At 36.5% G+C, this 27,164-nt stretch overlaps 1 protein-coding gene across 4 annotated transcripts in view; it reads right to left on the bottom strand.

Annotated features, from left to right (window-relative positions):
• The window catches only part of raraa (retinoic acid receptor, alpha a), a 197,207-nt gene that overhangs the window by 66,862 nt on the left and 103,181 nt on the right, over window positions 1-27,164 (bottom strand). For 3 of the 4 annotated variants that reach the window (XM_082152275.1, XM_082152277.1, XM_082152278.1), the window contains exon 3: window positions 4,141-4,596. In XM_082152275.1, coding sequence (XP_082008401.1) covers window positions 4,141-4,288 — 148 coding nt within the window. In that variant the 5' untranslated portion in view covers window positions 4,289-4,596. Of the gene's footprint in view, window positions 1-4,140; window positions 4,597-11,429; window positions 11,510-27,164 lie in introns of all 4 variants that reach the window. The other variant, XM_082152276.1, reaches the window with a different exon arrangement.

Raw genomic sequence — 27,164 nt, 5'->3', positions numbered from 1 at the left:
AGGTATCTCAGGAGACAGGAAGCGAAGCTAACATTGGATTCAGACAGGCCTTGATGCCTTCCTACCAGCATTTTTAAGCTTTCGGATGCAGTCAATATCTAATTTGCTGTGGATCATTAAACTGTTATGCTGCCTTAGAAAGTCTGTCCGAAATCAGTTTCGTGACACAGCCATTCTAAGACAACATGTTTGATTATTGTATTAGCTCGCTCAGTTGTAAGGCATGTGATAGTGTATTTCCCCCCCCAATATACACATCTACTTAATGGAAAACATTGGTTTTTACTTGAAAACTAGTGTTACTATCAAACTACTGAAACATATTCAACTTAGTAAAATCACTATAAGATATAATGAAGTAGTTGGTCACTACTGCAAAATATACCCCAGCGTGAAGCAGTCTAAGCGGTCTGATAATTGTACATTCCATTTATTACACAGCTACTTGCCAAATTAATAAACAAACACATTGACATGTAATACATATCTGAATATTGATTTTAAAACAATTTAATGTCTCACTTTATATTATGTTTTACATAATGTAAAAAAAATTCTAACAAAGTTAAATCGCATAAGAACTTTTGCACCTTAAATGTAAAAATTACAACCTATTCCACTGAAAACCAAAGTGAAACATTTCAGAGAGAGAAAAAAAAAAAAACTTGGAATAACTAACTGAACAAGTTTGATGATTAGATTGACCATTAGTTAATTCTGAACAGAGCCACATACTCAATATAAACACATTGCAAACTTATGCAGTTATAGTGATGAGAGATGCCCAGTTTAGTGGTCCAATATATATATATATATATATATATATAAATATATAAACTAGCCTATATTACGTAGTTAATAATAGGTTAATCAATAGTGATATGACAGTGAGAGTGAATGTTTGTGTGAAAGAGAAAGCCAGTGTTGGCACAGGAAAAGCTTGTGTCCTGCACTCTGAGTCTCTACTGTTTACAGGCAGGAAATGTTTGTTCTCTGAAGGGGAAGGAAGCACCTCTCTTAGTAAACACAGCACATAACATCATTTGCCATAACAGCCTCATATAAACACTTTTTCGCTTGAAAGAGGAAGTGATTTGTATCGCAATTCCGATTCTTGTGAAAAGCCGTCAATACGAGATTCATTAACACATTAACACCCCATTCGAGTTATTCCAGCTTGAGCTCTGATCCTGCAGTTTTCAATTAACCATCACAAACATTCACAGGATTCAATCTGGATCCCAGCATCATTGCGCAGCACCGTACATGTTTGTCAGTACACAATTTGCTTAAACAAGTAACACACAAACAATGCGATGTCTTTCCTGAACACACTGTACAAACATTCACAGTGCAGGGTGAAAAAATGTGAATCCTTAGAATAATGATGTCTCAGAAAGCTAACTGGAATCAGGCACCAGCTAACCCAGAGTCCAATCAATGACACAAGATTAGAAGTTTTGGCAAGAGTTTTAGCAAGTTTGTTATTGGCAAGAAGCATTACCGGTCACACTTTATATTAGGTGTCCTTAAATACTACGTACTTACAATGTACTTATTGTGTTCATATTGTATTGCAAAACACATGGCTGCTAATGAGGTAGGATACAGGTTTGGTAGTATGGATAGGTTTAAGGGTGGTTTAAGGGGTAAGGGAAAAGTTAGAAAGCTGAAGATGTAATTACAGAAATTAATTACAGCTGTTTACAAGCATATATATAACATTTTGAATATAACTATGTATGTATAAGTGCATTGCATCAAATTATTCATTAAAATGTTTGTACATAGTAGTTAAAAACACCTACTATAAAGTGGGACCGCATTACCTATGAACCATGGCTCAAGCAATTCAGGCAAATCCAAAGTATTCACATTGTTTTTTTGTAACTGTATTTCAAACAAACAGCTAAAAGCAGCAGAATATAACAGAATACGGCAGGTGTAGGAAGTTATCATAAAGAAGTAGATGAGATGGAATCAGTGACCTCTTCATATTTGAAAAAATATTTTTTACGATGAAAACAATTCATCTATAAAACTCTATAAACTCCATAAGTTTAGGTTGCTCTATAAAACAATTGATCAACATCTTTTTAAACATCTGATTAAGCTTGAATAATTGTTTACATTCATCTATAATATTGCACATATACCTCAATCATGTTCTTTGTCTACTGCCTGAAAAGACCTATGGTCTGATGTATAAACGTTGCATAAAATGGGTATTGAAAAATGCATACTCAATGTTCCACACACATATCAGGATTTATGAAAAATGCGTACTCAATGTTCCACACACATATCAGGATTTATAACAAAGGAAATATGGGTGCAGCGTCTACACATACAGTACTAGACCATGTGTATAAGAGCGAAGTAATTAAGTAAAGTTTTTCCATTTGATATACATATGTAGATTAAATATGACACTCAAATTGTGTTCTTAACAGAAGAACAAATGTTTAGAGAAAATATTTTAATGCAAATAATAATCAATAATGCACACTTGTCTCTAAGTAGATGGCTTAGGAGCCTATAGCCAGTATAACGACAGATACTGACAGACTCGTTCAGTGGTCGGTTTGAATAGGCAGGCCTACAGTATCACCAGCATTGTAAGTTCAATATATTCCATATATGATTGATGCACAAACTTCTGCAGATTTCTAAAACGGTTTTCTATGTGCAGGTTCTGGGGTACTTTTGTGCTTTTACAAAATCTTCCTTTTGTGCGTACGCACACTTCTAGGATGAAATATACGCAAACGTTTAATACACAAGGCCCCTGTGCTGCTTCTCCCAAAGGCATCATAAGCCTAAGTAGATCGTAGAGGCCATTGGTGCCAATGGTTTCCATGATCTACTTAGGCTTACACTACTTTTGAGAAACACAGCCCAGCTAGTTCAGTATGACTTTCTGTGCTGGTTTATGCTGGTTAATGCAGATTTGTTGCTTGTCTAGATGGTAGACCAGCATAGACTCTCAAGTCAGAGTTAACCAAACTTGAACTTTGGTACACGATTAAAAGACAAAACCATGCATATGCATGTGTTCCTGATCTCCGGCACATTCATATGTGAATGTCAATAGTGAATGGAACACAAAGTGGCAGTGTAGTCGTCGAGACCAGCTCACTTGAGTCGGAGTCCAGGCAGAGACCTGCATAGGTTGGGTTCGTGTCAAGACAGAGACCTGAAGAGGGTCTGAACGAATCAGAGAGTGTAAAAATGCTTTCCATTTGGGGTGAATAAAGCCAAGTTTCACGTCAATGTCATGCAATTCGGTCCAGAGACACACAAATTGTCACAGACCACAAAACATAGTACTCATGACCAGACTCTGTCTTGAGTCCGAGACACAGTCTGTCCAAATGCTCTTGAATCCATGACAAGACCAAGACGTACAAAAAATATAGAGACTAAGTCTCTAGACAGAGTACTACAACACTGCCAAATGACCAAGTATACTGTGAACACACGGGCAACATCCATGTAGGAAAGTGTAGGATGGGGTGGGCAACTCTGTCCCACAAGATCCACTTTCCCGAAGAGCTTATCACCACCCCTAATAAAAAAAAAAACTGAAAAAGCTAATCCAGGTCTTCAGGATAACTAGAGGTGCTAGCTTCATAATTGTTTATTATGAATTTCATTTCTTAAATAGCCAAACTTTAGGAACATAAGGACAGATCCCTTGAAAGCAGCTGATGATGCTATGAAGTGATGCTTGAGTGATCAAGAATATTTCAATGTACAAATAATATTTCCTCCGATTCCTCTGTCCTCATTTTCTATCCTTGTACCCTACCCTCGCATCCTACGGGGGTGGAGCGGAGAAGTTAGGAAAGGAAGTGAGGATGCACAAATGAGAAATGAGAAACAACATAGAAAGCTACAGGCAGATGAGTCGGATCAGGGTTAGAGATAAACTCTGCAGGAAAGTGGAGTTGTCCTGCCTGGTGTAGGAAATATACTACAAATGGAATGTCATATAAAAGCTTTTTGTGATGCACTCAACAGAAGGATGAATATATCACAATTCATCTCAACGCTCAACACAAAATGGAATCCCAACACATTAAAATCAATCATGCTTCATTGAGCAGGAGACCTTAAAGAGTTCAATGTCATACTCACTGGCTGGTGAAGGTGTGCTGTATCCACTGAGGGGTAGGGTGGGCAGAGAGGGTGGAGAAAGCCCCCCCAGCATGTGTGGGAAGAAATAGGAATAGTGGGCCATTGGGAAGCCATTGAGGTGTGGGCTGGGGTTGCCCTTACCAGACATGGCCACCACTAGAGTTCGCCCACAGTCACACGAAAGATTCCAAAATGATGCTCAACGTGGATGCTTTGCAGGGATTGTTCAACCATTTGAGGTGGGTAAGTGTTAATTCCGTTCGACGCTGGTAGATAAAGAGAAAATGGTGAATCTAGACAGATGAATGGAGGAGTTGCTCTAATTTCCAGCTGAGGGTTTTTCTGTTGGATTTGATTCCCATATCACACAGGCCAATTTAATTTATTTCCAAACAGATTCTGCTTATTGAATCCATCCTACATGGTGCGCTCCACTTTTGGCTTCCTTTAGAATTCCTGCAGGTTAAAAAAAGAGAGAGATTAATTGAAATCAAAATATATGGAATGCTTTTTGGAATGCAATAAAAGCAATGGTTCACCCCAAAAATTCTGTCGTTATTTACTGAACCTGATTTCGTTCCAACTTTTTCATTTACAGTTTATTGTGACCACGGCTCCAAAAACAAAATCACCATAAAAGTAGTCCATACAAAATTTAAATAATTATTTGCTAAAAGTTTTCCCTTCTGCAGTCTTTTCTTACATAAATCTTTTGTATGACGTCAGAAGAGAGCACAAGATGAATAAACTATTTTATGATACTTTTGTGTACTTTTATAGTGTTTTGGAGTTTGACAGGCATGGTCACTATGAACTGTATTGTTGCCATTTTTGCTGACCGAAAAAATAACAGCATAATGTGTTTGCAGACTACTGTCATTGTTAATGCATAGGTATTTGCATGTAATGTTTTTGTATATGCTGAAAAGTAAAATATGGACTGTACTGACATCATCGAAAATGTAAACATTTAAACCTTTTTTTAGATAAAATTTTAGATCCCTTAACCCTATTCACAAACCTAAACATAACCACTTTTCAACAGTAGGCCTATAACAATAACAATACACTGACAATAATCTGTTATACAGTATGTATAAAAAAAACTGAAAGAAAAGTGTATTTTTTGGATTGCTTGTCTCTTTGTCTGTCAACTGTTTGTATTATTGTGTGAAGCGACCTTGGGTTCTTGAAAGGCGCTATAAAAAATAAACATTATATGATATTATTATCATTTTAAATACAATAGGCTACAGGAATTCTCAATAAATTCTGCCCTCAACACTTTCTTACCACATCGACTTATAATGATACTTTAATATGTCAGTAAAAATCCTTTCACTCAGTCTTAAACAGCAACAACATATAGCAACAACAAAGAAGCACCAAAAAAGTGCAATGGTAATAGTTTTTCAGACATGAAAAATCTGCAAGAATCTAACAAGGAATGAAACAACAATTTGACAGGAATGAAACACCCTTTCTGTAATTAAAATAAATCCTATTCATTTGATTAAATCGTGTGAACTGATATGTGTGACACTGTCAGAGTATTGAGTATTGCGTCAAGTGATGCAACTCTTGACTCCGTAAGAAAGAACATTTGTCTCTAGCACACTGGATCATTTCAAAAGACTGCTTACGCTAATCTTACCATCAAACCCACGGCATGTCCAAAGGACATCAAGTCTTCTGTTCCTCTTTTTGTGTTGGCCAGGCGTGGTCATATATTTCATCCATCTGAGAGCATGTTTATAGGCCCCAGTCAATGTTAAGAGGCTTGTCTTTTTTATGTGAGGACTTCTTTGCAATTAAAATTGACTAGTCTTTTTCTCTCTCTCTTTTTTATGGAACATTGCAGTATTTCTTAAAAACAATTTATTCGTGCACATCATTCTTTATTTATTTATTTATCTTTTGTGTGTGCTCTCATAATCTTTCATCAAAACTTCCCCTCCCTCTTGCAGCAACATCTCTTATCTTCTCTGATGACGTGTTTACTGAAGCGAAGGCAGGACAACCCGTCAATCATGAGATCCCAGTAATAGCAAACCACACCCCCACATTTCTCTTTTCATTGTGTTAAACTTGATGTACTAAAATAACAAAAAATTAAACAAATAAAAACTATCATTTTTTAACTATTTAACTATTTAACAGCCATTTACAACAGTTATTTCTGTTCCTCTTGTATTTTTTGAATGAGAAATAGGTAAGCTATATTTGTGTGAATAAGGGAGCATGTCAAGTTGATGTAAGTTGATATAAGTCATATAAGACGGAAAAAGATCTTGAGACTGTAAAAGCTTCCAAATTGTGTCTACAGGGAACTACCCACTCACACATCGTATGTAAACACAGTTACATGCAAACTTGAATTTCATTCATTTGGGCACTGCTGAAGTCTTTTTCAAATCAGAGCCAAGGACACAGTCTGTGCACACTGCACACACACAAACACACTGAGCTATGTTTAGCACCAAGCCAGAATCCTGGACAAACAGTATATCATGAGGTTAAGATCAAATAAACAAATACGAGTCATGTGTTTTTATATAGATTTCACATTTCAGTGTGTTTTTGGTTGTTATTATAATCACTGGATGTATCTATGAGACAGAACGTGCAAATGGGCAGTGTGAAATCCCAATACTCTGACATCTTCAAGACACGCACGCATGCACACACGTTAGGTGTGTTGGGTTTCCATGTTTATGGGGACTTTCCATTGACATAACGGTTTTTATACTGTATATTATATCCCCTAACCCTACCCTGAAATCTACCTTTCACAGAAAACTGCATTCATCTTTATATTTTCAAGAAAACAATAATTAAGTATGATTTATTAGCTGTTTCCTCATGGGGACCAAAAAAAATGTCCCCACAAGATCAAAAATGTCTGGTAATACCACACACACAAACACACACACACTGCCCTCTAGGCACTTCTGCCTGTCAGATGAGAAGGACCCCTTGACATTTGTGCCTCTATTAGAAAGGTCAACCTTTAATTACGTGAAATGCCAGCAAGCATGCACCTGCAGAAACACACTCGACATGATCTGTGATGTGTGTGTGCATGGTCTTAGGGTGAGGACTAGAGTTCTAGGGAGAACCTCGGTATTGATACGCTCAAGATAGCCTTTTTCAATAACTCTCTCTCTGAATTAATCATCTAATATGTCCAGATAAACAGTACCAAATTCAGCAGCCCTGTACTGAATTCATCAGTATGGAATGGAATTCAGCTGATCTGGACCAATATCAGCAGTGCTAAACAACATTCAACATCTCTGGACCAGATTCAGAAGGCCTGGACTGAATTCAGCAGCACCAGACTGAATGTAGCAGCTCTGAACAAATTTTAGCATCATTACATTAATAAGAAGCTTTTAGCATTACTATCTCATGCTTATATACCACCGGTCAGTGAGATTATTTTTCTTAAAGAAATTAATAATTTTATTTAAGCAAGGATGCATTCAATTTATCAACAGTAAAGACATTTTGTTACTGTAATGAGGTTTGTTATTCAGGGAAGAAGTAGGCGGGAACCTGTGAACATTCAACATACTTTAAAAGGTGACATATTATGCCCCTTTTCACATGATGTAATATAAATCTATGGTGTACCCAGAATGTGTCTATGAAATTTAAGCTCAAAATACCCCCCGGATAACTTATTATAGCTTGTCAAATGTCTCCCTTTGTGGGTGTGAGAAAAAAAAAACGTGCCATCCCTTTAAATGCAAATGAGCTGCTCCTTTACACAATCCAGGGCCGATCCTTTACACGAGCTTCGGATACAATAACAAAACAGGCTAAACAAATATGTATTGTGTTTTACAAATATAAATAAATGAGCCTAGATAATATTTCACAAATAAATACAAACCATCCTTCAAATTGCATGTAACCTTTGAACAAATACCAAATCTAGTGCATACAAATGCATATCTTTCTGTTATGATTGTGAGACACTTGGATTTTTATGAGATCTCTCGGCTCGATTTTCTCACAAATGTGTCCTGGCAGATTTTCTCAGAAATGCAGTTGAGCAACTTCCACTTCTAAAACAGTAGATGGCGCTTTTTGAGGTTTTCTTTTTCAAAATGTTTATTGCATATCCAGATAGAAATCCATTAGCACTTAGTAGCAATTCACTCTCTCTAGGATAGGGGAATCTATAAGCTGAAAGCTCTGCCATCATATGTTGAACGCGTGCGAAATGACTAAATTAGTGATTATGTCTACTGAACTAATCTATTTCTTTCGTTCTCCATAAATTAATAAGAACATTTCATTTAATTGAGAGGCGGGTTTCATTTTTCTGTCCAAAATAATAATTTGGACACAATTATTTTATTACATTAACAGTTAAGCTGACTGAATTCCAACTCAATAAATAAATAAGTGGGACCCTCCTTTCAATTAAATTAAACGTTCTCATTAATTTATGGAGAATGAAAGAAATATACTCGTTCAGTAAATGTAATGTTTTTACAAAAATGTAAAAAAGCAACATATAATGGCAGAGCTTTCAGCTTATAGATTCCCCATCCTAGAGAGAGTGAATTGCTACTATGTGCTAATCTGTCTAGATATGTAATAAACATTTTGCAAAAGAAAACCTCAAAAAGATTAATTATAGATAAATTAAGACAGAACACACCTGTTCACCGGTCATTTTCCTCAGCTACATATTTACAATACATATTTGTTACTCCACTGCATTTTCGCTCAAATTGACCTCTGTATTTGCACATTGCCTTCTGTTTGTTTGCAAGTCGAGTTTTCCTTTGCAAAGCAGATCGAGTTTTTTTGCAAAATGCTGGATGTTTGTTTAATTATGGCACAATATTAACTCCATAAAGGGGCGGTAATATTATAATAAGATCCCCTTCCTACATCAGAAGGGGAGCGAAATCTGGTTGGCTTATTTTTTTTAATGCTTACAGAGAAAGGCTTACCAAAACAAAGTTACTGAGTTGTCACTCGTTTTCTGGGTTTAGATGCACTGGGAACCTGATTATTGCGCTTAAACACGGAAAAAGTCCCCTTTAATATATAAATACATACAAATGAAAGTAAAAGCACCCTCATGGACGACTGCCGCACACACATAAACAAAACATAACGTAAATGTCCAGGCCTGGTCCTCTCTCGTCCTTCACTGTCATCACTTCTCCTTTTGTGCTCCCGTAACTCCTCCGTGAGACATGAGGCCGGTGTGGTGCGCAGCACCTTAGCAATCGCGCCATTCTCTCACGGCTCTCGGCCTCGTCCTGCTTGCCACAGTTACTATACAGTATCTATTTTAAATAAATGCTGTTCTTTTGATCTTTCTATTCATCAAAGAATCCTGAAAAATAATCATGGTTTCCACAAAAATATTAAAGTAACACAACTGTTTATGTGACACTGAAGACTGGAGTAATGGCTTTGCATCACATGAATAAATTACATTTTGAAAATAGAAATAGAAGTTATTTTAAATTGCAATAATAATATTACTGTTTTTATTGTATTTTTGATCAAATAAATGGGTGAGCATAAGAGACTTCTTCCAAAAACATTAAAAGATCTTATCTTTTGAACGGTAATGTATGTGAAATATAAATATCATTGTCAAGGGCAAAATCTTAATAATGCATTCAATACAAACACAATAAAAAATAATAATTAATGGAACATAGAAATAAGAACAGGCAGCAACAATATGTATAAAAGCAAATGATTAACAGCTATAACGGCATTATTAAATTTGTTTTAAACATACAGATATAAGCTTATTACGAAAAATAATTTTTCCTATGTAAAAAAAAATAAATAAAATGTCTACAAATATATAAATAGGTCACTTTGACTAATTATGTCTTTATTTTTCTCTGTGTGTCCTTCATCCTTCTTTTAAACACTTTCTTTATTGAAATGTCAAAAAGGCTTTTAAAAATGGCTTTCTGTTGCCTGTCTCACTGTAGACACAATGACAAAGAGAGCTTTTGACCTGACGTCTTGTGTTGTCACAAAGATTGCATATTGTGCTCATTTGAAAAGGTCAATGTTTGCGATAGAGGTGGGAAGTGTAATCACACGCACACACTAACAGGACAAGGTACAGGGTGTCAAATTCTCTCTGATATTTACCGCTCCACCTCATTGAGTGTGTGTACTGTATGTGTGTGTTAAAACATGCTGGGTTGGCGTGGCTATTGACACAGCTGGCTGAACGGAAAATATTGCTTAACATGAAATCTTAGGAAATCTGTGAGGTGAAAATGAGGAGAGAGAGAAAAGAAAGCAAACAGAGATAAAGAAAGAGCAAACTGTGTCTGTTTCTTTCAGACACACACACACTCCATATGATATGAATTCACTATTAATGCACATCAAACATGACGTTTCACTTACACCTCCTTGTGTTTGAAACCACTGTTGTATTTACAATATTACTGATATATTACATTTTCTAAAGAATTGTGCTTTTCTGGTATTTTTACTTGTTCTATTATCCACCAGATGAAAAATGGTAATGGTAAAAAAAAAGTAACAACAAAATGGTCATTGGAAAATATGTACCTGTAGTGACATTTCTGCAAAATATGAATGTGCCAACATTTTATTACGATTATTTTTGTACATAATATTATATATTAAATATGTTGGTTATTAGTACTAAAAGGTTAATGCCTACACTAAATCCTACCATAAACTTGAGATAAAAACAAGTTTCTTGTAGCAACCATGTCATTTTAGTTGACTTCTGCAAGCCTTTTATCAAATATTGTGCTTTTTTTTTACCCAAACGTTTAAGTGCAACCAAGACAGTGTAGTGAGCTACTGAGCAAGCTTACCATTTCAGAAAAGCCATTCATATGTAACTGGTTATGTGATGTAACCATCAAAATGTATTAGTTTACAAATCATGCACTATGGTAAAAGTGTTTTGAGGTCATAGAATTGTGTAAGGAACTGTGTGAAAATAAGTCTTTGCGGGGTCAGATTATAATATTTCACCTATGATTAAAAATCCTAATTTATATGAAAAGGAAAAAAAAGTGCTTAGTGTTTTAATGTCACTATAGTGTTCATTTCAGCTGAAAACAGCTGTGAATTGTATGCACTTTTTGGAGTTTAAATGTAGCTAGAGGCATGTTTTCCAATGAGTCTTATGTTGAGAGCACACACATACAATACATAGATAGTCTGGAGGCTGAAGACGTGTTGTGTTTTTGTCTGGAAGTGATAAAGATGATGTTTTTTCAGCTAAACAAGAGGGCACTGACCTGCGGTGTGCACACACTCTTCCAGGAAAAGAAGTGGGAAGGCGTATTCACAGTCCGTCATGGTCTTAAGACGAGGCCCCCTTTGTTAATGAAAAACAAATTTTACAACATCCCCATAACAGACGCAAGTTGTCCTTTTAACAATAATGCACATATTTAAGAATAATCCTCCTCTAAAAGTCCATTAGTTGTGTTGTATAAACCTTTTGATGCGTTTTAATAAAGCAGCCCCACTACCAACATCAACGGATCGATTTAAATCAATGAACGTGGAGGGCAAAAGCTTTTATAACAAGTATGACTGTTCCCAGGACACACTTGTATCTAAATGTGAACTAAATGTCTTAATGCAAAGTTCCTATTATTATTAATTATGCCTTGTACTCAGTAACTTATGTTTCCTGAGCTACAACAACATCATTGCTCTTCAAACACGCACACGCACATGCGCACGCACACATGCACACATGTACGCAAACACACACACACACACACACACACACACACACACACACACACACACACACACACACACACACACACACACACACACACACACACACACACACACACACACACACACACACACATGCAAAAAAACAAACAAACAAACAAACAAACAAACAAACAAACAAACAAACAAACAAACAAACAAACAAACAAACTCTTCATCAGGACTCAAGTCTTAAAATTGAAACACTAATGTGCAGCTGTTCTGAGAAACAGGAAGTCCTCTATGTGCAACCATTTATGATTCAGCTTGATGATTGTCACATCCGACAGTTTGCCAAATCCCAAAATGCAATAGATTGTGGGAACCAGCACCATAAAGCTACCTGTACAGTGTACTGTGCATTTTGGTAAAATTAGCTTGTCATCAGTGTAGTGACAGAGTGAATACTGCACATTATATTCGTACTACAAACTGAGTGTATGGACCTTAAATGTTCCATGAGTCTTATGATAGGCCTATTCAAGAGAGAGATACTGAGACCTGTGTGTGTATTTTGGTTTGATTACACTAGTATCTAAAGACACACAGTGGAGCAGTGCCAGACAGGAAGAGGTCCAGCGCTGGGGAGTCCTGTTAACATTTTGTGTGTGTGAGAGAGAGAGAGAGAGAGAGAGAAATATATATATATATATATAGAGAGAGAGAGATAGAGAGAGAGAGAGAGAGAGAGAGAGAGAGAGAGAGAGAGAGAGAGAGAGAGAGAGAGAGAGAGAGAGAGAGAGAGACAATAGTGAACAGAAGGCTAGGGAAACTACAGAGTTAGATCACCAATTTATTCTGAAGCTATTATCTTGATCTGTTTTCACATTTGGTTCAATTGCATCAAAGGCTCATTGGAAAAGTGTATCTCTACCCTACACTAGTGGCAGCAAAACACCAACAAATTGTACTCCACAAATTATTGATTAATTTTTAAATGGTTTATTGCACAATACTATTTTATAACCCCAAAACACTTTTATTTTAGTGCATGATCTGTAAACTAATACATTTTGACATTTGCATCATATAACTAATTACTATTTATTAACTATTTCTAATGTAGTAAACTTGCTCGGCAGCTCACCTAGTACAACAACACGGAGTGTTCGGTGACACGTACAACTCGAGTCAATATAAAAGAGCCCAAAGACTTGTACAAGCATGCTAAAATGAAATGGTAATGTGTTTTTATCTCACCTTTGCTTTTGTTAATATTATTGGTTAGTGTATGGCTTAGTGCAGTGGTAATTTTAACCATTAACCTTTTAGCGCCACAAGGATTTCATTACTAAACTGCCGTGATATGTACAACAACCACCATAATAAAACATTGCCAGATTCATGTTCATCATAACACTGAACTCGTTTTTAACACCACTGGTGACACACTTGCATGTTTTTCCATTCAGCCTGGATTGTTCAATTACCAAGTCTGAACCTAAATGCCCTCATCCTGCAGGTCTTTTGAACATCTCTAGTATGTTTGTCTTGCAAAAAAATTTAAATAATAATAAATAAAGAATGCAAAGAATGCAAGCTGTTCACTGAAGACAATTTAAAATGCATTAGACTATAAGAATTGTGTAATGCAAAATGAACGCAAAATGCAAAGTTACAGATGTATTCCACTTGAGCGATTAACAGATGTGTTCATCAACAGCTTTACAACTGATAAAGCATTTTTTTTTTCGTTTTAAATTGTTTTGTTTTTTTATAAATATCTTTAATTATTTTGGAAATATCTTAATATAATGCTTTGCTATTATTAAATTATTTAAAACAGAATATTAGAAACAATTTAAGAAAACAAAAATAATGTTTACAGTAATGCTTTTAAATGTTTTAAAAGCAGAAATATGCTGCTCATATATTGTTAAACTGCGTATATTAATCCATCTGCATAATGTTTGTTGCCCTGTAAACTCCTGTGTAAACACGACATGTGTTTGCTTTCTAAATTATTTTCTACTTTAATGGACTTTAAGTTCATTTAAAGGGGTCATCGGATGCCCATTTTCCACAAGTTGGTATGATTCTTTAGGGTCTTCGTGTAAAATTTGTAACATACTTTGGTTAAAATTCCTCAATGGTTGTGTAAAACAACACCCTTTTTACCTCCTCCAAAACAGCTCTGTTCACAGCGACCCGTTTCGGTGCATGTCTCTTTAAATGATAATGAGCAACTGCTCACCCCTCTCTTCCATGGGGTGTGTCGACACAAGACACGTAAAGTGCTACCTTGACAATCTGTGAAATATGCTAATACCGGAAATATGCTAATACGGGAGTCGGGACAGTCCATCAGTGGTCGTGGGCGGAGCATGAGCAATATGACATCATATTGCTCAGAAAACCCAAACGGCTTGATTATTGAGAGTGTTTAGACTTTTTGAGGATAAAAAAAAAAAAAAAATTGTATGGTGGTTGTGTCCACACACTGCAAAGACACATTTATATGCAAACACCATATAAAAGTGAATTTTGCATCCGATGACCCCTTTAAGAACATTTCTTCAAATCATTGGATCTCAGCTCGTTTTACTTCACAACCCACCTGCTTTCTAGATATCAGACATAAAATAAAATAAAAACAAGTATCGGCCAACCACTAAAATGTGATTACTATAATCCCACAGATTTTACTGAAGGTCAGAATGACACACACACACACACACACTGAAAATACTGTCAAGCCTCATCTTGACCTCTGGCTTCCCCCTCCTTTAATCTGATTGGTCCACCATGACCTCGTTGGCATGGCCCCTCCTCCACCATGAACAGAACTGTTACGTTTCTGATTAAATCAATCAATCAAAGGACGTCTGTTCTCAGTTCCTCACCCGCCAGCCCTGCTCATCCGTACAGTGTGCTGATAGCAGCCATTACGGCAGATTGCAGGTCAAACTCCTCTGGCAGCGGCTGCGTCTCATTAGTCGCTCACACTCTGGGAGGAACGTGATTAAATGTGATGGTTGAAGCTCACGAGCCGTGACTTACATGAGAGTTCACAAGTGCGCATGTTTGTTTGGGTTTCATATTTTGACACAGATTTGCACCAGAGGGGCGGCAGAACCTTGACCCTGACCTTTCACCTCCCGTGCAAAAATCAGATAATTAGTTAATCTGCCTAAAGCTATTAGGCTGCCTGGGGTAGAATGATTTTTAGCATGCTCATATTTGTTAATTGCCTATGTAAATTTATGAGAAAAAAAGTTCAGTTCTGAAATATGATTAGATGAAGAAAGTCACTGTTAAATAGCTGATCTAAAATCATCTAAATTCTACATTAATATGAGAAGACTAAATATCAGCTATAGTTATGCTAATGTACTACATTTCTTGCCTGACATATGAAATATGAATTTTTGTTTAATGAGGAGAGCAGTTAACAGTTGCAGTTGCGAGTGTTTATATTTCGCAATTGCGAGCAAACAAATCTGAATTGTGAGCAAAAAAGTCAGAATTGCAAGATAAACTCGCAATTGCAAGAAAAAAAGTACGTTTATATCTCAGATTTCTGACATTATATTTCACAATTGGGGGTTTATATCATGCAATTCTGAGATAAATTCTCAGATAAAAGGTATCTTTCAAATTATTTTTTTTATTCCGTGGTGGAAATAAGCTTCTATATATATATCTATATCTATATCTATATATAACTATAGTTTCTATAGTTATAATTAGTCTATATTTTTTTTTTGAGTATCATATTTGAAGTATCAGGTTTTTATGGCTCATACTGTACAGTATATGGAATATGGAGCACATATCCGAGGAGGAAAAAATTATGTATTTAGTATGATGATATGTAAATGCTTAGTTTTATGATCAAAGTTCTATAGTTTTAATTGTCTAATGTAATACAATACAAGGATGACTGAGAGAAAACATACATTCCTCAAAAGCCTGACGTGTCTTATTTTAAAACTCACTGTGGCGAGCAGGCCGAGGGCCGTGGGAGAGCGGCACGAGGCCGGTGGCGTGATTACTGATGAGCGACACCTGCGCGACGCACCGGTCTCGTGTCTCTCACGGAGGAGCGACGACAGTGAAGAGCGAGAGAGGACAGGCCTGAGTTTTATGTGATGTTTTGTTCCTGTTTTGTGTGGCCAATACATAAATAAATAAACCATTACAAAAACGAAGTATAAGCCAGCAGCCCCTCGCGGACGACTGCTGGCTTATACTTTCATTTTTGTATTGGTTTATTTATTAAAATATTTGAATGTTCGCCGGTTCCTGCCTCCTTCTTCCCATAACAACGAACCTCGTTACACTCACATTTTAACATTATTTTCTTTAAAAATTGCTCCAATCCATTAAATGTTCAACTTAAAATATTACTAATAATATAAAAGTTATTCTTATCATTTACTTTGAGAATATTTCACAAGTCATATGTACCACGACCTGAAGGGGGGCTTTTTTAGAATGATATAAGACCTTTTACTTATTAAAAAGTATACACTAGGCCTATCAGTCAGATGACAGAAGGCATGTAGTAGATTGTGTACAAAAGGTTTTTCATTCAGTTATGATCATCTTGATAATTAAAAGGCCTTAGAAATGTGTAGGCTTTAAAGGCTTAAAGACAGCTAATATTATATTCAGCTTATATTCAGTTTAGATGCAAGCATGAATCTTAAAAAAAAATATATATATATATATATATATATATATATATTAGGGCAGGTTGGAACTGTGTGTGAAAGAGCCCATCTCAGGACAGTTCATTGAAACCGAGTGAAACATAGAGAATGAGAGAGAAAGATGACCTCATTTCAGCAGTATATAAAATATAGTGTGTGTGTGTGTGTGTGTGTGTGTGTGTGTGTGTGTGTGTGTGTGTGTGTGTGTGTGTAAGACATGAGGGATCACACAATTGGGAGGGGGAGAGCTATGCTGTCTTAAGAGGAGATTGCCTGACCTGAATAACAGATGTATGCGTGTGATTTTGCCTCTATGTATGCGTTTGTGATGAGATCATACAGTTTATAGGTTTGCCCCCCTGTAAGCCAATGAATCGCGGGTGTGTGATGACATCATACAGGACACTACCTAAGGCCTGTCAGGACAAACGTACTGTCATCAAGTAAAATGCTTTTTACCACGGTACTCTTACTGCATGAGTGATTAGAACACTGCATGCTACTGGAATCTCTCTCTTTCTCTCTCTCTCTAAATCTGTGCTCTTCTCATTTCTTCCTTTTCCTCATTCTCTATGCTCCTATTATTTTTAAAGGGCCTGTAGCAGGGTTGTGCACCATTTAGAAATGTTTGGTGAAAGGCTTGTAATTTGTGTGTGTGTGTGTGTGTGTGTGTGTGTGTGTGTGTGTGTGTGTGTGTGTGTGTGTGTGTGTGTGTGTGTGTGTGTGTGTGTGTGTGTGTGTGTGTGTGTGTGTGTGTGTGTGTGTGTGTGCGTATGTGCATGAATGCGTGCATGCGTGCGTGTGTATTATCTATAATATAAGTGTCGTTTTTAATAATACATTTCATACTGTATCCATAAACATGTTATCAAACACAAAACCCAACCAGGGTTCTTGAGCAGTTGTAAAATTTTGATTTTGTTGCATATTAAAATGACTTTACTGAATTTTATGTATAGTTACAATATTTCTCACTGTTAATTCTGAGAGACTATACAATAGTCAATTAAATATTAAAATGAAATAAACTTGATGTTTTACTCACAGCATTGAATCATTGTAATAATGGCCATTTTAGCAATAATGATCAGACTGCTAAATGATATCGTAATATTAAAGTTACATTTAAATATTACTGGTTTGATGTTGATGAAATGTATGAGGCTAACCGATGAGGATGTGTGGGTACCTAAAATTCAAAAAGATTGGTAAACTCTATTAGAATAATAATCATTGTTTGAAATGGATCAAAAAAATTAAAATTAAAATAACTTTCAAAATATATTTCAAAATTTGAAAACATTAATACATGTTAGGTTTTCATGTTTAATGGGGACTTTCCATAGACATAATGATTGTTACACTGTACAAACTGTATATTCTGTCCCCTAAACCTACCTATTTTTACAGATTTATAAGCTGTTTTAATCATGGGGACCAAAAAATGTCCCCAAAAGGTCAAAGATTTTGGATATTTTGTCCCCATAAGGTAGGGTTTGATTTTTTTATTCCAATTAATGTTTATTTTATTTACAAGTGACAGGATTTTGTTTTGTGTTGTTTGTTTTATTTTTAATTCTAGTTTTAGTTAACTGTAATAATAACCACCCTTCCCATGGTTCCTTAAACATGCCTTAATATGCTGTCTAGATAGGCAGCTCAATAGGTTTTGGAGCAGAGCATCTGGAAAGAGAGAAAGCAGAAGACCACAAGCGAATGAGTGAGAAGTAAATTAAAAATAATGGAGGAAGTATGTGAGAGATAAAGCAGAGAGATGGGCCAACGTTTTATTGCCTCTAACTGCATTTCTGCGTGTCTCTATCTGTATTGTATTGTGCGGAGAGGGTGACGGCTAAGATGCAAATCGCTTTTCGCCGCAAACAATATTGCATTTCTGCGAGCTTCATCCATCCTAGAGAGAGCAGCGGAAAGGGAGATGGATGGAGCGCTGAACTTTAATCAGGAGGAAGCCTGGAGCGATGGAGACTTGCTTTGGTCTGTGTATTTTTTCTGTGTAGGATACAGATTAATCAATCACACGCACACATACACATACTCATCATGTGACCACGACTGACACTACGATGACAATCCATCTCTTTCCCATCAGCTTTGTTGACGTCCAACTCCCCCACACATCCCAAAATCACATCACACACGCGGTGCAAAAGACAGATGAGGAAAAACAGAATGAGAAAATAATCTCGTCTATGAGGACTTAAAACCCAAAGGACTCTCAAATTGACTAAACACGGCTGTTCTTGTCCACCCTTTTCCATAACAAACACACTCACTCGCACACCAGCCAACCAAATTCTCTTTAAGTTCCAGCTAACTTTTCTTTTAACACATCTCATCCAGCTGGAAACAGTCGGATCCTCCAAATGTGTGATGCTTAAAGCCCCATCCTTTTTTCGTCAATGTTCCTGCAGCACTTGAGTCACTTTCGGTGATGCATCCAAAATAAATAAAAAATTTAATCACTAATGGACATACATTACATTCAGCACCAATGAGAGCCAATTGCATTCTGTCTCTGAGGTCAGCTGACCAGTTTTAATGACTCACCCTATTCGGTTCTTATGTTAAATATAGAGTATGTATAAAATGAATAGTTATGCCCATAAAGGTGCCCATTTCATTTGAATGTTTGCGGGAGCATGGTTAATATAGAAAATGATATTCTATAGGGTAAAATAGATATGCATCTAGATGCTGATCGGTCAATAAGATGTCCTGCAGCTCTTGGCCAACAGCCGAATATCAGCCATGCTGAAATTCAGTACAGCAGCACTCTTGCTCATGTGATATAGCTAAATTTGAATAAACTGTAATGCTGTTTTGACCAGTCAGCATGGGGACCATTGTTATACCAAGCCAATGATATAATCAAACAATGTGACTCTAACTTAATTTTTTTGCAAAACTTTTAAAAACTTTCCTATACATACGATTCACTGCAGTTTCCAGCTAAAATGAACACTAGAGGCAGTAAAACACCAACTTTTTTTTCCCTTTTCACAAAAATTATGATTAGAGCGGTACTGACATTTGCGTCACATAACCAGCTCCATATATATGACCTTTCTGATGTAGTAAACTTGCTCTGTAGCTCATCTGGTACAGCAGCATTCAACCCAATCTCACGGAAATTCGAACGTTTTTTACTTATTCGTACGAATTTGAATGACCTCACTCATTTTTCTAAATAGTACATATTTTATGAGTTGCCCAATTCGTATGAATTCGTACTTAACCTACTCGTCACTGGGGTTTAGACAAATCGTACGAATTCGCCACCTCGTAAAATACGTACGAATTGGTCGTGAGATACACAATCAAAGGGCTCAAAGACTTGTAGAAGCAAGCTAAAATGGCATAGATGCTTCAACAATAGTGTTTATACAGTATCTCACTTTTGCTTTTGTTAACATCATCAGTTAGATTTATGGTAGGGTTTAGTGTAGATGGTAAGTTATTTTCAAATGTGATAGAGCATTAACATTTTAGCGCCACAAACCAGACATTTCATTTCTGAAACTGCAGCAATAGCCTACAACAACTATCGTTTTAAAGATTTTGCCAGACTCGTTCCTCTATTTCAGATAAAACGGAACATGCTTTTAGCGCCACTGGACATTTTTTTGCTTTAGGCTACCCCTTAACTGTAGTAAAATATTATATACTATTGCATTATTACAAGATGATGTAAGACAAAACAAAAAGAAATACACAGATTAAAAAGGACACTGCACTTATGACAGACTGATATATTGAAGCTGAAGTCACTCACATAAAGGCTGAATTAGACTAAAACAAAGAGGTGATGCTGTGCTGGTGAAAGCCTCTGCTCTGCAGCGCTCTCTTTCACATTTGCACAAAACTTTCATTAGCGTGGATGGCAGGGTGCGAGAGCAGCCATATCTGTTCCATTAGCGTCGCTCACCATAAATCAGACTAATCTCTCCTCGAGGGCGCACGCTAATGACACCGCAACTGCCATCGCCACCGCTACCCTTAACTCACACGCACCGGCGTCTGTCATTACGCCGCCCACCCCCGCACCAACCCAGATGAGCCACATGATTGGTCAAAGGATAAACAGACTTCTGCACACAGGCCACACCCACCTGAGGAGGAAAAACACAATTCAATGTCTTTTTGAGCTGCAGAACAGCACTGAGCACAGAAAAACATCAGGGATGGTTCACGCAAAAGTGAAAATTCGGTCATTATTTACAATCTTCATGTCATTCCAAACTTACATAATTTTCTTCAGTGAAACACAAAAGAAGGTGTTTAGCAGAATGTTCATTCTACTCTTTTACAAATAGCAGTCTCATTCAAACTGCCGAATAGTCAAACTGGTGTGCACCATTTGGTTACAAGACATATGATAACATAATTTCAAACCTTTGACGTACCAAGTTTGATTATGCATACATGAAAATTCCATTTGAGAGCTTTTGCGGAGGGGAAGATTATCAGTGGATGACTACATAAATTTGGGTCTGACTCAAGCAAAGCTATCATACAACTTCAGAAGACTTGGTATATAGCACATTAGTGCAGATTATTCAAGTTTAACAGGGAAGTGGGGTAAACTTTTTAAAGAAATTTGTAGAAGTAATTTTCAGGAGAAATTTTTGTTTGGCCTCATTATACTCATGGATGAAGTTCTGTTTAGTTTTCGCTTAGGTTTAAAAAGAAATTCGAAATACCTGAGCAGAGGTATACTGTTAGTGAACATCCCGAAGCCGTCCTCATTGCTGGGAGCGGCGTTTAGATGAATATAAATATGTGCTGTGTGCTTCAATAACAACAACAGCAAAAACATAAAAATGACAGCGGTGAGAAAACAGTAGTTAAGAAAGCGTCTGATTATATTGATGTGTACATGTTAGCAAAAGCTCAGCAATTGGCCACTCCAATCAAATCATGTTTATTTATACAACACTTTATACAATAGATTGCTTTAAAGCAGGCAGCTTTACAGTGCTAAACATTAAAAAACAGTGTCAGTGTCGGTTTCAATTACAATTACAATTTCAAATTCTACTGTACTATAAAGCAGCTCACAAGTATATTAAATTTTTTATTCGCATCTGACCTCGCCGGACTGAATGGAAGAAATGAACAGGAGAAGATTGCTACGTCGAGGAAGGCGGAGCTGTAGAGCACACCTACCAACTATGTATTCGTCACAGACCAATGGTTGTTCAAAGGTGTTAATCAGTCAGAGAAAACCTTTTTTTAAAAGATAATTTTTGTTGTTGAACTTCTTTTTACTGAAGCCTCACATTTTTAGAATGCTGTCATGCGCAAGATGCTGCAAAAAACACAAGATGTCAAACAGTGAAACACGTCCATATAGTGCGCGTTATAGAAAAACAAAGGAAAAGCAGAGATATCAGATGTCAACTTTTAAATTAAAATTTTAACACTATATGACACTGATCCTAATAGAAAGCACAGCTTCTCATTACCTCTTCAGGTGACTATTTCTTTTATTTGCACACGTCTGTTCAGTTCCATCTCATTTTGTGGTTATTTAAACGACACAATTAAAATGGATTAGTATATCTAAGTTTCAAGAGCTCCTAAACCTTCTGCTCTAACTTCCTGTGGGGGGCTTTAATCTTTAAAGCTATACTATGTAACTTTTTAAAAAACATTTAAAAAACAAAACTGCATGCATTTTGTGAAATAACATGTTTTGGTTGTGCTTTGGCTCTGCGTGACTAGGCGCATGAATTTGGTTATGCTTCTGCTCATAAAACATTCACTACTGGCCTTAAGAGATATAACCAGTTTAGATGGAAAGGACCTCGAGCTGAAGATGTTACTCTAGCTATATCCATTAATAGACATGGTACTTCCTTGAAAAGAAATTCCAGAACAGTGCTACAACAACCATAATAATATGACCCTTCACAATATATGCTTCATAATGAAGTCTAATAGAGAGCTACATATGGGAATTTATCTGTTCAATAAAATATCTTACTCACCTGTTGAGTAATAAAAACGGCATCTCTGCGTCTATATCAAAACACTTATGTTGAAGTCTGTTCTACCTGTTCCCCATAACACCCTCAGTTCTTTCCATCTCCGAAAAGCCAAGCCAATGTTGATTCTTGTTTTATTACGAGCTCTATCACATGTTTTTTTAATTCCCCATAGGGAATGGGATATTCCCCCAGAGGTTCGAGATTTAGCGTGCTCCATGTAGGGCTGGGCGATAAAACGGTATCCGTATTTATCGACGGTACACCATTGTCGGTAACGATATAAAAAATGTTCGATATAGCGCTCAATATTTTCATTCAAATGCACGCGCGACCACCATAACGTCGCCCGACATCAAATGGCAAGCGGAACGAAACTGCGTTATTATTTTGTGCTCCACGGACCGTTTATCAGTTTGGACCATCAATGTCAGTGCAGCGCGAGCCGATCTTGATCAAGCGACACTGTTACTACACAGCGCTAAGAGATCCAGTAAAGAAAGCATTTGAATTCGCCACTGAAGTAATAACATCAGCGTGAGATCGAGTGAGAAACATTCAAATTTCTCCGTTATTAATGGATCAAACTGCGCTGACGTGGAAACCAGGAGAAACATTGTGCCATGAATGAACTAGTTATATTTAAGTCCATAGATCAGCAACATTCATTGTATATGGATTTAATGTACTGTAGTAACACTCACAGTAACCATGTTTGGCAGGAATAGTAAAATGCTTTCAAGTACATCACACATCTTTTTCCAGCACTTCAAAACTCAAATATTATCATATTTAAATATTATTTTTAATGTGATGACCAAAACACATTTGTTCATCCTTCAAATATATGACCCCCATTTATAAAAGTAAACGTTTCAAGATGTAGGGAAAACTCAGACTTATTTAAAAATAACTTTTCTTTTTAATAATTTTTTTTTTTTAAATCAAGGAAATTTCTTTGGCATTTCTTTCTTTTTGCTGTATCTCAAAATGTACCTAACCGTGACACCACTGTGTCGTAAGGAACCGTGAATTTTGTGAACCGTTACACCCCTACTTATTACAGATGTTGATCTACCTCAAAGTTTGCCTTGATTCTTCTACGTTTACACTTTTACATTGCACTTTGCACACATTTTATAACATTTTAAGTTCAAGAGTTTATTTAACACTTACTTTTTTATCTTAATATAAGACATAAAGAAGATATTTTTTTTTACATTTTATTAGTTACATTACATTAAAATAATTAGTTGTTTGCCTTAATGTGGATAAATAAAAAAAAAACAGTGGTTTAAATTCAAACTTTTCTACTTGTCTTAAAAAAAAAAGGTTCTAAAAAAATGTAAATAATTATCGCACAGCCCTAGCTCCATGTCAACCTTTCTCGCTCATTGTGTCAACTAACCTATGCCCCTCCCACACCATACACGCATCAAAGCAGCCGCAGCAACTTTCCTCTTTTTACGGATATGACGAGACACGCATGGGCGAGTGACATACGTATACAATTTCCTGCGAAAACCATCCCGCTAGGTCTAAAATATAAACACTTAGTAATGCCCTAAGTGTTTATAGTCACTAACACTTATAGTCCTACCATAGTGAATCAGGGTAAGACAACACGTTTGGAAGAAGGATTGATGATGTATTAACTCATTATTTACATGTTGTTAAATTTTAAGAAAAAAAGAAAGTTACATAGTGTACCTTTAAATGAAAGTCAGACACCCTCAAAGACCCCTACGCAATTTACTCTCTTAATATGAAGGCATTTTCTGTGTTTTACCTGTATTTTGAATTATGCATTGCATTGTGTTGTGTTTTACAGTTAAAGGAAATGGTAACACATTACAGGTACTTACTACAGTAATAACAGTCAATTATGCATAATTACAAGTAACTAAACCTAAACCAAACCCTAACCTTTACCCTATAGCCTAGTACACCTACTTAATATTACTCAGTAGTCAACTCATTTGTGTAATTACACTATAACAACAACACCTTAAGTTTACCTGTCTGTAAACTTAGTGGATAATGTCATGGCAGAAAATTTTCAGTACCTTTTCCATTTTTTATAAGATTTTTTTCTTTTCTTACAGTGTATATTTTGTCTTTGGTCTTCGAGTTTGCAAGCCCCCATTCACTGTTTACTTTAATTGAATGGGAAAGAGCAACGTGGACAACTCTGGTATTTAACAGAAAAAGAAAGAGTTTGGAACAACAAATGGGTGAGAAAATTAAGACAGAATTTAAATTTTTGCGTGAGCACATACACAACCTCACATTACAAAAAAAAACAACCCCCACACGCCGTCACACACCCATAAAAAACCCAACTGGAAACATCATCTTTCTCTCTTTTTATATCACACACACAGGGCGCTGATATTACTCATGATGGATAGCTCAATAGCGCCCAGCGCTGGGTAATGTGGCTGTGTTTTGATTGGGTGCAGAGTGGGTGAGTCATTAGCTTTTAGGATTTATGATTATGGCTTATCAAACAATACACACAGCATGACTCTACTACACACATGCAGTATCGTGGGTAATCAAACAGCACGACTTATCCATTGGGAAATACACACAGCATTGCGTACAAAAGCTCCCAGCATGGGTCAACTGTATTTGAGTGAGGCACACAACACTCACAATACTGGATCATATAACAAAATTAAGCAATTCTAAAACTGTATGATTCATAATTGCACAATGTTAAGGGTGTATAAAGGACTAGTAATAGACTGATATCATATATTTTTCAATAAGTCTGTCTACTTGGACAATTAAAAGACACCCCACAAACATGAATCTCACAAAAATTTAGCAAGTAAGCTCAGTAAGCACACTGCAACATGATTTTTTTTTTAATGTGAGTACAATGGGATCGTAACTGGTAACAGAATACAACCCTCAAAACTTTGCTTATGCATTCCAGTTCACTCATCACATTGGAAATAGAAAGTCCAGCATATTGTGGGATACAGTCTCTCAGACAGAGTGCTCTGTTGTATAGATATACTGCACATTTTTCCATATGTATTAGGTCATTTTGGAATTGTATGCATACAGGAAAACTAGAAAACTGAGAACAGTATACATACTGCAGAAATAGTATGAGTAGTATAGTGGTTAGATATTCTGTTACAGCACAGCAGAGACACATATGAGTATTCACCAAGGGCTCGTCTGAATGGCCCAATGCTTTCAGTATGTTTAAAACTTTCCGTAATAAAAATTAGTGCTATAAAACTATAGGTGTGACCAGGGCTGTTCTAAGGATTTGGCTTAGAGTGTTTGGAATGTATGGAGTAGCATATCAAAAGAGTTCTGCTAAGATGAGTGTACGCCATCCCCATCACACATCTTTAGAGACCACCACCACTCCTGGTGAATGATACCCTATCCTACATTCAAAGACAAGGGCAAAAAAATTAGGAAGCTAGAGTTTTTGAAAGCTAAACCTTGTGGGAAAATAAGTGTGTTTAATTGTATTGAATGTGCACATGCAGTGTACTTCAAATCTTGTTTACTAGAGAAACTGTACTTGCAGATAATATAATAGATATATAATATTAATAGTGCTATTAACAAAATTAACGCATGAATTTTGCGATTTGCGAAGTTATTCAATTTAAAGCGTTAAAAATATTTAACGCAATTAACACCACATCCAACATCCGTACATGATTGCTCTATCATTTATTCAAGTGATTAAAAAAAGAAACTTGCGCACAGAATTCGCATTGAATTCCCTATCAGTCAGTCACCTTTGACGTCATGTCAGTGACTGACGAATGGGGATCTCGTCTGAGAGCCCAATCACCTTTGAGTGGTAACAAAACAAGCCAGTGGACAAGTGAGATTTGCATCGTGAACCACTCCCCAGGGCAGGGCCGTGCACAGGGCCATGGCCACCTCATCGGCCCCCCTCCCTTCCCCTCCCTCACCCTCCCTCACCCCCCAGAGGATTCCCATAAAAGCGTTCTGTTATCGCTCTGCTAAAGATCCACTGATTTCACTAATCCGCTCCGTGTTTTCCTGCTCTCTCCGCAGTATCACTCGTGACAGTTCCAGAATGTCTTCCCATTGACAGGTAGATTACAAATTACAATCCACATTACAGACAGTGGTTGATTCGCGGAATTAGTAATTTGTTTTTGAATTTCTATCGGTAATGTTTTGCTCCTGGTCTTCTAATAGTGCTAATAACTTGTGCAACATATACATGTTCTTGGTAGATAATTATAATTTCTTGTCTAATCAAATTACTGTACCTGTTCTGATCTCATATACATAACACCAAATATGCTGTTGTCGGCACACTTTTTTGACAAAAAAGAAGGCAGAGTGAGAAAGGGAGGCTTTTTGAAACAGGACATCCAGTTGGAAAAAGTGGAGACTTGATTTTATCCTTTGGGAATTAATTGGATTGTGAATAGTGGGTGTTACCAAAGAAACACAAGCATTGTCAAAACACAAGCTAATCTCTAAAACATAAGCATTGTCATGAGGAGGAAGAAACTGATGACAGTACTGTTCAAAAGACCATAGGAAGTCTGATGCTTAGGGG

This window comes from Leuciscus leuciscus, assembly GCF_965113295.1.
Source record: "Leuciscus leuciscus genome assembly, chromosome: 21".
In the NCBI taxonomy this organism is placed as follows: domain Eukaryota; kingdom Metazoa; phylum Chordata; class Actinopteri; order Cypriniformes; family Leuciscidae; genus Leuciscus; species Leuciscus leuciscus.
This window is presented reverse-complemented; position numbering and strand designations above follow the sequence as displayed.